The 16,033-nt window shown below is 33.2% G+C and overlaps 1 protein-coding gene across 1 annotated transcript in view; it reads right to left on the bottom strand.

Annotated features, from left to right (window-relative positions):
• Positions 1-16,033, bottom strand: part of LOC106462376 (protocadherin-like wing polarity protein stan) — a 210,089-nt gene that overhangs the window by 24,163 nt on the left and 169,893 nt on the right. The window contains exons 11-20 of the mRNA XM_022389630.1: positions 15,677-15,807; positions 14,605-14,751; positions 13,454-13,570; positions 12,971-13,133; positions 12,256-12,536; positions 11,630-11,813; positions 9,994-10,095; positions 9,569-9,663; positions 6,760-6,969; positions 5,530-5,716 (exon numbers count right to left, since the gene is read on the bottom strand). Coding sequence (XP_022245338.1) covers positions 5,530-5,716; positions 6,760-6,969; positions 9,569-9,663; positions 9,994-10,095; positions 11,630-11,813; positions 12,256-12,536; positions 12,971-13,133; positions 13,454-13,570; positions 14,605-14,751; positions 15,677-15,807 — 1,617 coding nt within the window. The remainder of the gene's footprint in view (positions 1-5,529; positions 5,717-6,759; positions 6,970-9,568; positions 9,664-9,993; positions 10,096-11,629; positions 11,814-12,255; positions 12,537-12,970; positions 13,134-13,453; positions 13,571-14,604; positions 14,752-15,676; positions 15,808-16,033) is intronic.

The raw sequence follows: 16,033 nt of genomic DNA, 5'->3' as shown, positions 1-16,033 counted from the left end.
ATCGTATGTAGCCATCAACTCCAGTCCAAAACCAAGTGGCATTTCGCATACATCTTCCAACCCGTGGTAGGAGAATGGTCCACACCATCTTCACCTCAAGTTTATCAAAACAAAAGAATATACTTACCAAACTACTCTAAAAAATGGGACACATGTGTGCAAATCCACAACCAACAAACAGTCAACCAGAAACCAGACCTCCAAATGACAGTTGGAAGGAATGTGCCAATGTAGCAGGTCACATCAAATCCAAACACCATCAGACTGTTTCTGCACTGTTTGACATCAGCCTCGGGTAGTAAAACTCCTGGAGGCAGAGGACCAGGGGGATAACCATCATCCCAAGCAACATCATTCTCTGGATAGGACCTCACAGAAGATAGAGAGTATGTTTACACAACATGCACTGGTGACCCAATGTACGGAGATGGAGATCATGAGACAAAACTACTAGAATGAGGTGGATAAAGAAGCACAACCAATACATGCATGAGGATTTATATTGATTGGTCCAGCTCTAATCCAAAACCACTTACTGGGAACCAACATCCAGGTGATTGTATGATCAGGGATCCCAATATAAAGGGTAAACTGCAATGTGAAAAATCTACTCGAAAGCAACTTCATCCTCATCCTCCAGAAGCTAGAGTGCAACATCAACTTCTGGGTCCCACTACATGGAAGTGGATCGACTCTGTAAAAGGTACTTAACTTGGAGTGCAATGCCAACCACCAAGTCCCACTGCTCTGCAGTGGATCGCCTTTATTAAATATATGCAACCTCACCCTTTGGATAGAACTGCACAGTAGCTGGGCATAACATCAACCTCTAGAACCCACCACACTGAGGTGGAGAACATGATGTGAGGATCAAATACCATCTATACTGGCAGAACACCACCACCACCTTACCCTCTACTGAAGTGAAAAGATCACATTCAGGAGGACTCCTCCATGGTCCACCACCCCAGTGGCTCATAACTGGAAAGTGTCAAGGACTCATATACTCCACTAGAAGAACATAGGGGGGACAAAACATGGTTAAGAATCCAAAGGAATGCCAACACTGGAGATAGTGCAATAGGGTGACCACAAAATCCCTATTTTGAAAAGCAGACTGCTCCTGATTTATTTAATCAAGGGGAAGGCAGGAATGGACAGCTATCCCCTTCTGCTTTACCCATGTAAGTCTATGGGTTAGTACGGTCTGGTATGGGCATATTAACTCTCTCAATACAGGTTCGGTCGATTTGACCAACCTCGTGACTTTTTTGTATTCATTTAAAGTCTTTATAGATTTAATACTTATAACTCTAAATATAGTGTGAATATCTTCTCAAAATTTGGCAGTCTTTCAGTAGATATTACAAGTCTTTCTCATACAAAAAAAATCATATTTTTAGTGAAGTATTTTAAATACAATAAAGATTTGTCCATTAATATATTGAGTATTTGTTTTGAATAGCTCATGTGCAAAGTGATTTTCATGTTAAAATTAAAAATACTTTTCCACATCTCAAAAATCTCAAATTACCTTTGTGTAATTCCTAAAACCTCCTAAATGCATTTTAAACTTTATTTTCAGTAAAACATTATAGTTTATCTGTTATTTTTTCTACCCTATCTCAAAACGAGATCAGTCAAATCGATCAACCTCATAACCACCAGAAAAAAAATCGAAATAAACCTAAATTACCTTTTTTTCTTTCTAGAATGACTTCAAATTGTAACATGAAACTACATTCGTTTATTCTAAGTAGCTTTAAGTTTGTAACAGTATACATCTATCTATAATTAAATTCTATTGTTTTATTGCCCTTTGAACCATGTCTAATCACTATCCGCACTATTATAAGTTGTAAATCACTTGTGAGAACATGCAGCTCACGTAAACCATTTTAATTATATTATTATTACTACTTATTTTACTTAATCTAGTCTTAAATAACTCAAAAAGATCCATATTTCTAGGTTTTAGTTATTACTTTTATAATAACAGATATGAAAAACAAGAAATAAAGTACTTACCCAATCTTCTTTTTTCTTGCCCTCGACTATCGAGGACAGTTAAGCATGATTTCTTATAGTAATCATAGTAATGCACTTAATCATTTTTATTTAATTAAATAATGCATCAAAGAATATAGACTAATAACATGCAAAAAGTAGACAAATTGCCTTACCTCTCAAAATTTTCTGGCTGTTTAATTATGCAACTACAGCCGTTACAAATTCCCCCAAGATAGTCATTAACTTTCCCACAGGAACAAATCTTTGAGTGTGAGTGAAATTGACAATATTCAGTTCAGAATACAGCGTTATACAATACGTCATTTCATAGACAAAAACCTTGACTTTCTACTGGTTATAAGTAGTATATAATGAAACGTAAGAGAGAACTATCAACGAATTCTGAAAGAGAGGATGAGACAGGTGGGTGTGGCAGGAGGGGTCTGATTTTCTATTGGATAGCTCTGTAACCAAACAAAATTGAAGACTATAAAAATTATGGTTTGTCTGAGCAAAAACGATTTTATAGAAATTAATTTATGTTTTATTTCATACTTTTTCAAGGAATAATGGATAAAATAAGGATGATGACATGCTAAGAAAAAATGTCATGTGGGTTACTCTAGTGGAAATTCAGGATTTTTTTTTATATTGCCTTGTAGAATTAAGAACTTAAAACTTATATACTTTTAAAATATGGATCATTAGCTAAAATTTTATGCTATTTCAATTGGTATAACGTAAATAAAAAGTGGTTTAATAAAATTTTGAATGTAAGACACTAAAACCTTGTGTCATGCACAGTAAAACCAACTAGGAAAACCTACTAGCGATCTTGTGGAATATCCCATCTCAATAGTGTGCATTATTGGCCATGGGTATCTATTGAGATTGTTGGGATCAGCCATTACCCGAAAACAATTTTGGTGGGACATCCCATACAACCCTCATGAAGCTATCCTGTGCAACATCATTCTACACTAAGGCCCAACCCATAGAGTTGGAGCAACAGGAATAGCTGGAAGTAACTCGTGCAACATCAACCCCAGACAGGATCGGGCAAAAGTAGGAGCGCAGGTATCACCAGCAGATTAACCCATATAACCATAGTCCACAGGACAATCTAATTCAGGACCTTGCAACATTAGCCCCAGGACCCATCACACAGAGTTGGAGCAACAGAATCACTAGGTGGGAGATAATATGCTTTGGTATGACTTACTAATGGCCATACAGTGCAGAATTTGAGAGATAGGTAGTATGGACAGGCAACACTCACCACTGAACAGGATTCTAGACTTAAAAGGGACATACCACTGGAAGGAAAATAACATATATAAAAGATAACTTACCAAGTCACAGCCACACCAATATCTGGAGAATGGCAACAGGTGGAAGGTGATACCCCAATGAGGAAGAAACAGCCACCTGATGTAGGAAGTGGGAGATGAACTTATGAGGTGTAGTACATATGCTTGACTGAAAAATTTCTTCCAACAGATGACACAGGTGAGATGCCAAGGAAAAGGTAAGGTGCCTGATCTGATGTAATGACACCTGGAACAGATTGTGGGATGAAAGAGACAGGGAGGGATATGCCAGTCTAATAACTTGATGATCCCAACCTGTAAGGGTAGAAGGACTAGAAACAACCTGATAGTCATTGGAACTGCTGGTGCCGATGAACCCGACAATGAGACACATGACTAAACATCAAACCCCTAGTGGTAGGAACTGGCAAAGGACAGGAGGGAGCAGGATGGGAAATAGGTATGGGAGAGGGCATGGTAGGTGGGTGAGGCAAACAAGCAACCAAAGAAGAAATGATTGAGTGTTGTCTCACAGATTCCACACATGACTCCAAAGACTCTGGAGAAAAGGAGCCATCCACAGGTCCTGAAGATAAGAGGAAAAGAGATAGACCTGTGACAAGACAATGTCCCTACCAAAGAGATCTCAACAACAAGGAAACCACATGTGAAGGAACAGGGCCAAGGAGGACAATTTTGCCAATGTGGAGGTGATGAGAGAATTGTTATCATCCAAAAAGCCCTCAAGATATCGGTGGAGTGACTCAGAAAGTATGTATATGGAAAAGCACTTCAGGAGAGCTGTAAGGGTAAGACACAGTCATGAAAACTGGACTTGGGACAAATGGAGAGGATTTTCAGGGTCAGCACCCCACAGTCGTAAAAGTGACTCCAGCTGTTGGGAGTCAAGAAAAGGTTATTTGGCCTGATGATAACTCAAAGCATAATGATCAGAAGCCCATGGAGGATGAGGCATGCTGGCTCCAGCCCTCAGGTGAGAAACAAAATGATCATCAGGTACTCTAATAATGGTGTGTCATGTAACAAGAAAGGAACAGGATCATATGAAACTGTGGAAAGAGATAAAATGAAACATAACTGAGAAATTCTGTCCCAAAAGGCTGAGGGAGGCCTGATAAATTCCACAGGGGAGGATTGGGAAGGCATGGCGTAATGAGGTAAAAGAAAAAGGCTGTTCAAATCCTCCTCATCATGAACAGGTTCGGACAATACAGGAAGAACCTGAACATTGTTGGGAGAAGAAGGTCGACTCGAAAAAAGATCAAACTCCCGATGAATGATATCAGAAAAATCCTCAGGGCTGAGACCCCCGAACCTGAAGCCTGTGTAACAACATTCAAAGTAGTAGGAAGAGGATCAGAAGGATCACAAACTTCGAAATAATTTGAAGAAAAAAAAAATTATCTAACAAAGGTAAGTTATTGTGGAAAAAAAAACTACAGAGAACCAACTGTAGCAAAATAATAATAACTAGTATAGCACTACTTTGCACAATTGAAAACATCTTCGCTAAAAACTATCTAATGAGAAGTGATAGTTCGGTAGAATTGAATACAGGGAGTGACATGTGTCAGGACGGTGTGTTGTGCTTCTATTGGTGGAGAGTTGTGGCATGATGATTTACATGCAAAGACACTGTGAACCATGTTAATCGTGGGGTAAGTGGAAGTTCAAAACTATTTTTGAATATAGAGGGGCATCACTGAATGAGAAAAGCTATGTAAGTGAAGGCAAGATACCATATCAGAAATATGACACTCTATAGTATGATTGTTGTTAACAGATGGCACTATAAATCAATCCTCCTTCATAAACTTGTAGGATAAAATATAATGTTCTTCCACTCACTTTCAATCAAAGCCTAAATTAGTGGTCTTTTAAAAAACTACTAGTGTGTTATTGAAAGATGCTATACAATGTCTATGTCTCATAATCATACAAATCACTAGACAGTGATACCTCATTGGAAATTGAAATGATAAATAATTACAAGGTTCAGAATCATAAATTAGACTTTGAGTATAATAAAAGACATCTTGTGAAAAGGAAAAATGTGAGCAATACAGTGATAATTTTACTTTGAGACCTTTACTGTTAAATTCAGTAAATTTTAATTTTGACATTATATAAAAATATAAATACTAATATTAATCCAATAGTTTACTAACTTATGACAATATCACATTACCCATATTTTTGGCAACAATCTCAAATGGCTCAGTAAAGGTATCTTTCTGGTTGCGAGCAAGTGTATTTCCATACTTCTCAAATATCATTAGTATGTGTTCCGGACCATGACCTGTTAACGAAGCTATTCTCTTCCAATGTTCCAGGTATTTTGGTTCAAGAGTCCTGCTTGTGGCCTCCACCAGGTACTGCAGGTAACATTTCTCAGTGTAAGGACAATTGAAATAAGTGCTATTAATCTGTTTAAAGTTTAATTCAAATACATTGTATAAAAACCTCTAGGTCAAACCTTTGTATCCAGACAACATTTTTTAACTAAAATTTTTTTGTTTCTGTTTAAATATTGTAAATGTATATTTTTTCAGGGACAAACCATGTTACCATCTTTTCCCAATTATTTATAAAAAAAACTGTCAAAAGAAATGGTTGTATTTTCAAAAATTAGAAATAACTATGTTTCTTATTCAAACAGCATTTATATCATTAGACAATGGTGTTGAAGTCAAACACAAAAAACATAATCACCAGAGAAATAAAAAATAACAGTCTACCCATTCATTGACTTCAACATGTGAATGTTCTAAAAAAATGTATTCACCAGAGGAATAAAAAACAAGAAGGAATCCTAAATAGCCATGGCACTTGAAATTCTTATAGGCAGGATTAGAGTAAATTAGAGAGTGGGGTGCACGTATACCCGATTTGAATGTATTACTCATAAGGATCTCTACCAGCCTACCCTCAAATTGAAATTATTTTAGGCAGGATTAGAATAAATTAATCTGAGACCTTGGGCATGGTCAAATACAATAATCGAAAAGGTTTGACCTTCTGAGTCCAAAATTGTAATTAGATCTCAAATGGGTCAATAGATGACAGAGCTATGAGCTAAAAGTTTGTACTTAAAAAACAAAAACTCAGAGCAATTCTAAGCCATTATTCTGTGACTACAAATACAAGTTATCCTTACATTACAAGAGCCACTAACTATTCTTTAGAGCATGAATGGATAAAAAAAATAACATATATTATTTTTTCACTTTTACTCCTCTCCTACCCCATATATCTATTCTTTGACAGGTGAGGGGTCAGAGTTATAAGTTAAGGATATTAAAATGACAAGAATTTCAATCTGGTCATGCATGTCTATTCTACTGCACATCACCTAGCTCATTTAAGTTAAGAAGAGCACACTTATTAAGTTTATGATAAAATATTTCTGAAAACTTACAGCAATAAAATCCCTATCTTGTCGATGGGTCAGGTTTAATCCTGCCTGCTGGTTTTCATAGGACAACACATGGTACAAGAGACGTGCTATGATGAGGATATCACTTCCATGAAGAGTTTCCAATGAGTTGGTGGCAGCATACATGTCAGAAGAAAGTTTAACAGATAGGTATGTGCTCAGAGGCAGGTTATCTCGTTCAATTACCTTCAACTGAAAACATTCACAAAAAAAAACAGTATTATAATAAGAGTAACATTGTAAAACTGTACCCCTTCTATTGCATTATTCTTAGTTCATCTATTATCAAAGTTTTTGAACCTAACAAACAACCAAATAACACAAGGAGAGCTATTTGTAGCTTCAGTTTGCATGGGTTGTAATGCATAACAGAATTCTTCTATGCCAAAGAAAATGTTTTACAAAAAAAAACAAAAAATTTATATGATACACTGCAAACATTAGTGAAAGCATCAGTAGATAAATATCTTTCATTACCTACTTAATTTATTCAACATCATGGTTTAAACAAAGAAACACAAAATAACCTTCTTATTTTATTCTCTAATCAAACACAAATCCAGAAATAAGTATAGATTATAATTACATGTGGTAAAGCATGAAGTTCATCTTATCAACTCCAAACAAACAGGATATACATATCATATTTGCCAGTGCATAACTCGATCCCATGTAACCTCTAAAGTTTTTGAGCAAATTAAGTGTATTTCTTTGAGGTTCGGTGTAAAGAATGATCTCTATTGTCAAGCAAGTCTAGGATATTACTTCTGTAAAAAAATTCTTCAAAATTATTTTTAAACTGTGCTAACCTGTGGCATAACTTAAGTCACAAACATGTAATAAACAACTTTACAAAAAATAATAAACCTTAAGATATAGTGATCTATTATAAAAACAGGTTTACAAAATTAGTGTAGCTACAGAAACTACCTTTTTTTGATATAATATTAGCAATATTTTAGTTTAACAGTTTTGGTTTGTTATGAGTTTCACGCAAAGCTACACAAGGGCTATCTGCAATAACTGTCTCTAATTTAGCAGTTAAAGACTAGAGTGAAGGCAGCTAATCATCACCACCCACTGCCAACTCTTGGGCTACTCTTTTGCCAATGAATAATGTGATTGACTGTCACTTTATAACACCCCAAAGACTGAAAGGACGAGCATGTTTGATGGGACAGGGATTTGAACCTGTGACCTGCAAATTGCAAGTTGAGCACCCTAACCACCTCGCAATGCCAGGCCTTTTAGTTAACAGATGAGATAAATACATTTCAAATCAAAAATGTTTTGATCAGTTGTAACTATCATGTGAGACAAATAGCTTCTAGTTATAAAATATCGAGACAAATGATACAATTGCAAATATGTTGTTGTAATGCAGTTGGTGGCACAATGTCAAAGCACTTACTCAAAAAAAGCAAACAAAAGTAAAAGGAACAACATTGTTTTGGAGAGTTCTTACATGAACTCTATCTTTGAACCCATGTATAAGATGAGGGGTAAAATAAGGCATTGTTTTAAGAGTAAACAGTACCATCTTATTAGATATTATGCTCAGTATGTCCAAGAATAAACAAGTTTTAAGTTTTACACAACAGGGTACTGCCCTTAATTTTCACGTTTATTTAATATACCCTCCCTTTTCTATCTGCAAGTACTATCATTCTTGTCTTAACAAAATTTATAATCAATATACCATTAGTATAATGATATTCTAGATTATTCATTTTATACTGTAATCCAATTTTTGTTGTACAAGTTAGAACTAGATGTAAGTTCTTGGAGTATAATCATTAAACAAATCATAAGGGTTTATAAAATACATGAAACACCACTATAAAATAACACTAATTATGTTAAATTATTCACTTATACAAATAAAACACAGGTTGTTTAACTCATTTTTCAATTTCAAATCTATCAGATAAAACTTCTTGTCCTAAAACACATTCCCTTACTTGTTCACAGATTACTTTCAAAACCTTTTAACCTTGTTTAACATTCTTTTCACTTTCAAATCCATCAGATAAATCCTTTTCTTATATTAACATAAACTCTTCTGTATGTCAGTTATCTTTTATATTTTTTGGCTTATACATTCTTTATTAACCAATTGGTTCTTATTCTCACATTATCTTCGATTTATGGAATTTGGTTCTAACCAATTTTTAAAAGTTACTGAGTTTAATTCTTCTCATACTACCTTCACTTTTATTAAGAAATACAAAAATACTACCATTTATGCATTGCTGTAACTTGCCTAATCCTGTATCAGCCATTTTGTCTTGCACTTTATTCTAGTGAACTTCATTAGAAGTATTTTTTATAATTTATTCTAGTGAACTTTTACTGTAAGCCATACAAAAACATACAATCTGCATTCTTCATTAGAAGTATTTATATGGTTTATTCTATTGAACTATTATTACAAGCCATACTTAAACAGCACAACATGTATTTTTCAATAGGAGTATTTTTACAGTTTATTCTAGTGAACTTTTCTTGCAAGACATACTTAAATAGTACAACCTATGTTATAAAAAGAAATATTGTATTTCTCAACATAATATCATTATTAAAAGTCTTTTAACAACAACATGGCAAACCAAAAGGTAAAACAAACATGAGTATTTTTCCTAATACTTATATCTAATTAGTGAATGTTTTTTGAGAAATTGAAGTTCTACAGATATCCACTTCCCCAAAAGTCTAATATTATTATGTAAGTTATTGAGATGTATCCAGTACACAACTCCACATTACTGTGTGACGATACAATGTACATTACCTGTTCGGCAAGTTCCAGAAAAGCAATAGATGTACATTTAAATAAATCTGGCTTCTCCCATCCAGTGTCTTCACTACAAAACCTCGAGGCTTTACCTAGTCACAAGTAAAATAATTTATATCAGTTGGGCAATGGCTTAAAATGCTTGATGTTTAAATAAAAAATACTTCTATGATTAAACCGAACTTTCTTATACCTATACTGAAAATCAGTGGAAAAAAGTTTTCAAACAATAAATAATATATCACTCCCATTTTGCAGTATTTCACAGTCAAATGAAAAATCCCTTAAAATTCCCAGAATACAAAGTTTATCAAAGCACTCCTGACTCTGAACCTGAACTGCCAACAGAATGACTTACTATGAATTCACTCATGAAATGATCCTTATATGAAGACCAAAAAATAGTAATAAGCTCTACATACCTACTGAACCTTCTGGACATGATTGAACCGTCTCTTCCCCAAATAAAGCTCCATCCCACCAAATATCTTCACTAAATGATTTTGAACAGCCATCATAAATCACTGAAAAAGTAAAAAACAGTACTTAGACCAACATAGTATTTAATGTAAATATACAGGAAGATAATGGAGTATATATATATATATATGTGTGTATGTGTTATGTGGTGTAAAAGGGCCATGGGACATAATGCTCTAGAGTGAGTGCTATATGTGTTATGTGGTGTAACAGGGCCATGGGACATAATGCTCTAGAGTGAGTGCTATATGTGTTATGTGGTGTAACAGGGCCATGGGACATAATGCTCTAGAGTGAGTGCTATATGTGTTATGTGGTGTAACAGGGCCATGGGACATAATGCTCTAGAGTGAGTGCTATAGGTTTTTATTACATCTCATACAATTAAAATGAATGATATAGAATTCATACTTACTTAATTACAGCAGTTTACTAATTTTCATTCAAATTTCTATTGTGTAGATATTAAACCTTTTTTTGGGGGGGGAAGGGGATGATGATATTAATTCTCTATAACTGACAAATTTTGGTTAGTAAAATATGTCATTTGGCCTAATAATGGTAAGATGGGAAAAAGTGATTTGGAATTCCTTAACAAACTGAAAAGATATTAAAAAATTCAAATTTTATTTTACTTTTTCATATTTCTAAGTTAATTGGGTCTATGTTTGGGCCTGATTTCCAAATGCTTGTATTGCCCAATGTTATGACCATCAAACCCTCAAATATAATAATGACTGCTCAACCAATAAAATAATTATTTTGTATTTCTAATGCTGTTGTTTACTCATAGAATGTGTTATACTGAGTTACAATATATTGATTTATGGAAGATTGATTAAAATTATCAGTTTTAAAAGTAAGCGTAGAGACAAGCCTTTGATGGTACAGGGATCCTGTTTGACTAAGCCTTGTGTTTTAGTGAGCAAACAAATGTGTTACTTATGGAAAAAGAATGCTGTAAGCATATTTTCTCTTGCTTCAAAACATGCGAAGACAAAGTAAAAGGAAGACTTTTTGTTATAAAAATCAAGTTAACTGCAGATTTTTTTTTTCACATTCCTCTTAATTTCTCTATTGCATCTCAAAATCAAGGGTGTGTAAAAATAGCTATTCAGATATAATTTTTTGTCACCCACAAGTTGCTACCAAAGAAGCTTTTTGTGCAATACCAGAACACATCAACTGGGCTGGACGAAGAGAGACAAAATACTCTATGAATGTTATTATTATATGAATTATAGTAATTTAGATGTTATAGTTTAAATGACAAAGTAACAGTAGATGAATAAGGTTAGTAGGAATTGTGCAAAAGTTAAAAACATTACTAGAAATCACAGAAAGGACAATAATTTCTTCTCTAAAATTACATCCTGAGGAGTGACCTTTGTAGTCATGAAATTGGTTGAATGTAAACTAAGTGATGTCATCAGAGGTCCGAAAATAATAAAGATGAGAAAAAAAGAGAAGAGTTCAAGTACTGTGATGTTTTAATATTTGTACACATGTGGAAATTTGTATGTGTTTTGGTTTTATATATATATTATTAAATCAAGGTGCATTCAAGCAATAACATACCTTCACATCCTAGAAGTTTTACTTCAGCAAAAGGATTTGAACATGAATCACATCGTCGACCAATGACTCCAGGTCTACAGTGACACTGGCCAGTGATTGGATCACAGCGGTTACTATAGGAGCCAATAGGATAGCAGTCACAGTCAAAACAGACATCATTATCGGGCAACTGGTAATGGTTTTCCTGGATAAATCAAATTACAGTTATAAAACATATCAAAATATTTATATAAGGAAATTACAAATCAATTAATAATCACTGAAAAATTCTGTCTTTGATATTGAACTGAAATATTAAAATAAAACATAAAAAGTTATCGCAATATTATAATGTGTTAATAGAAAACCTCATTACCCACAGTCACATTAGCTAATAGAGCTAGAATTACAAAAACTGATGCATGACATCAAACTGACAAAATAACACCAACTAAACAACAAAATCCTTAATTTTGGTCTGACATGATTTTTTTAATTCTGAAATTGTTGCTGTTTTTATTATATATTGTTAAAGAGGCAGTATCGGTCAGAGGTAAAACTAACACTTTAGTTAGGATACGTGTTTCAATCCAGACTGGATCATCTAAAATAACTGAGCAGTAGTAGTAGTAGTAGTAAACACTTACCTCACAGCTACATGCCCCAGTAGTTTTGTTACAGTTGGCATCATAGCCTTTGCTTGTATCACAGTTGCAGGGGCCACAGATTGGATAGCCCCACCAGTTGGATGGGCATGGTTGGTCCACTGACTGCTCACAGTATTCTCCAGAATGAAGAGAGTCACATTCACATCTGTAGCCTCGACCTGATGGAGCACCAGGACCAGATGACACCAGAGACTCACATTTAGCATTTCCACTGCAAGGATTCAGGTCACAAACTGGCAGGCACATTTCACCAACATAACCTGTGGCAGAAAAAAGGAGACATTTTTATTAGCAATCAAACTGACAACTTGTACCCAGGATTATAAATGTTATACTGAAGTAACATGTCATTAATAATCATAACTTCATGTTTAATGTTTAAACCATATCCTACATATGCGGGTTAGAGATACCCCTAGTTAAATACATATTCTTATATGATAATTGAATATTTAAAAAAAAATCAAACTTAATATATCTATGCCAATTTCATCAGACTATTAATGTACTAAAGTAACATTAAAGAGTATTTATTAATTAATAATATCATAGTAAGGATTAAAATACTAATGCAAACACAATATACACTGAAATTTATCTTCTAGGTCACATCTGTTTATGAACAGTATTTTAAATGCATGTCACACCTATTTGTTTTGTTTCCAAATCATGTTTTTTTTTAAAAATGTCATACCTTGGTCACATTCACATCTGTAATTTTCCCACATGTCCACACAAGTACTGTGTTCTGGACAAGGACTGGAGTGGCAGGGGTTTGTCACATGGCATCCTTCTTTAACGTTATTTGCTATAGTTGGACGAAGCCAAGCACTATGGCTATTACCAACGACCACATCCTACAAACAACATTGACTCTACTGATTACCAAATTTTCTATGCAAAATGGCATGTTGGAATATGGTTTAATCAAAACAAAAACCAATATATTCTTACAATAATTCTTACACCACAAAAACTTTAAATGTTTTATTTCAAATAAAATATTCTAAACATTTTATTACTAGTGCTAAGCATATAACATCTGTAATAAGTAATATTTGATGTACTGTTATTCCAGCATCAAAAACTTTCTTTATAACTTTCAACCGAGCAAGAACACTAACATCTGCTGAATAAAAATTTCATATATTCCAATAGGCCAAAAATGCAGACTCACTTGGATACAACCATCAAAATATTCTACTGTCTTGTCCTCTTCTGTTGACTCTAAGCCACCAATAGAGACTTTGCCCACATACAACCCCCGGATATTAATATCTATCTCTTCTGTATTCTATAAGCACAGAGAAAAACAATAGAATGATAGGTTTCTTTTTTATGAGTATAAAACATATAAAGGCTTGGTTTGGTCTGATATTTCATTGGTGATAATGTACAGGGTCACTGATGAGGAGTGGAATTCTCCAAAACTAGTCTGGCTCACAGACACACACACCCCCAATGAAAGAATAGCCCATTCCAAGCTTTTACTTTTGTTAAACAAATGTTTAAACAACTCTATTTATTCAGCTACATTTATTTACTCCTCACATAAAGTATGAGTGCTTTAAAAGTAATAACCAACAATAAGAAAGTACTTTTGCTTAACAAAGAGATAATGAGGAAAATTATGTTTTTTATATTTTTAGCTACATGGTTTAATTTCATATAATTTCTTTAATTTTAAAAAACCTACAAAAATCACTTATCTATTATAAATTTTGAAGATCCATGGAATTAATTGATAACAAGTTTTATTACAAGTTTGCATTAGATGAAAGGTTCAAATCCATTTATATTTGTTTAACATCTTTTAAGTCTGAGCTACTGCTAACTGATAAAATCTGGATAAAACTAATTTTTATTCCACAAGCTAACTCTAATATATAACTCTCAAAATTTTCAAGTATTGGTATCAACCTTTAGTTTTGTCAATTCCAAACACTTTTTCACAATTTTATTATAGACAATATAACCCATTCAACATTATTTGTTTATTTTGGAACAAGTGAGTCCTATCTTTCATACTTTAAAAAAAAACATTTGGTCTTGCATTTTCACCAAGACATGCTTAATTGTACTGAAATTAAAAAACAGCAATTACAGTATATTGTTTTCTGATACACTATATATATTACTTATTTGTCTCGCAAACAAAGTAAGAAGCAGACTTTAACTTTTCACACAGCTCCCTCCCAATATCTGTCTTCATATGTCACGAATAATTGTGTACATCATTTGGAAATCTATGGAATCCACTCTTACTTATTTTTCCAATAAACAGAGAAGAAAAACTGAAAACCTAATCATGATCGAACAACATCTTACCTCAAATTGTCCATAATCAAGGCTCAACCATACACCATTGGCCATCCATTTTGCTTCAATATTATGCCACTTTCCATCACTTACAGTAACACCAGACACCACAATGACATGCTTGTTAAACGTGTACTGAACGATCCCATCAACAACCTGTGAAAATCAGTCATAAAAAAACTAGTTAATACAATTTAAACTACAAGTGCATCATAGTGCAACAATGCAAGAGCAATGTTTGAACATTTAAATATTACTACAAGTACAAAAATATTGTATATTAAGTCATTTATAATAAACTTTTTTTGTTCTTTAAAGCAAAACTATAAATCCCATCTTAAAGAAAAACAATTGTTTTACAATAACTAAGGCAATGTTTCATAAATATAAGTAAATATTATACTTTCTTTATAAACTGATTGAAATATGCTACTGAAATTTAAAAATAAGCTTTGAAAGGACTTGAAAAACTTATTTCCAGTTTAATATCAAGCTGTAAGTGGAAAACCCTTTAATACTAAATACTAAATTTGATGTACATTTTCTGTTATTTGCTTCTTATTTAATTCAATGCAATTTTTCAAACTAGGAAATGGTAAAACTATTTTATATTTATTTCTTATCTGCTACAGGTCATTGCCTAACAGGCCTTTATTTCTGTCCCATTCTTAAGCCAAATGTTTAACCAAAGTGTTGTTTCTATGCCTGTAAGAAGAGGATGCTGTTTGAGTCTTATTTCACATTATGAAACAAGTCTACTGTGTAAGGTTGTCATTACAAACTACAAACATTAATATTTTACAGCTAATTAAAGTTGTTAATTACTTCTCTTTATTAGCTGCTTTTCTTACATTTTTAATAGTTTATATTACTTTGATAACAATGTACGTTATCTATATCTAGAATATAAAACAAATACCCAACCACATTAGTTAAATTTATGACTATGCCAAGAAGAATAGTTTTTCAGGTTTTGTCAATCCAACAATGACTAAAGACAGAAACACTCAACAAGTAATATTAAAATAAGTTTTTACACGTGAATATTGTTTATATGTAAATTGTTAAACTACTTCATTACCAAGGCATGGTTATGGCTACACAGCTTTTGTGATAGTTTTAGTACCCAGATTCTCTTTGATTTTTCTTTAGAAGTATATGTGGTATACAAGCTTATATCCTCACAATTATTATTCAGCACTCCACTAAGAACTGTATATCAATCCATCAGATTGTGGTTAGAAAAAGTTTTCAAGTTTAGTTAAACAATTCTAAGGATAATTACACTAAGAGATCATATATTTGAGTAATCATTATTTTTCCATTTTTCTTTATGTTTTACATAATTATTTTTCTAAACTTTTCACACTATTTTTAAAGTATATTTAATAATTTTATTATTTTCTATTAATCTTCTGTTGGATAACTGATATCAGTT

This window comes from Limulus polyphemus, unplaced genomic scaffold (genome assembly GCF_000517525.1).
Source record: "Limulus polyphemus unplaced genomic scaffold, Limulus_polyphemus-2.1.2 Scaffold1153, whole genome shotgun sequence".
In the NCBI taxonomy this organism is placed as follows: Eukaryota; Metazoa; Arthropoda; class Merostomata; order Xiphosura; family Limulidae; genus Limulus; species Limulus polyphemus.
This window is presented reverse-complemented; position numbering and strand designations above follow the sequence as displayed.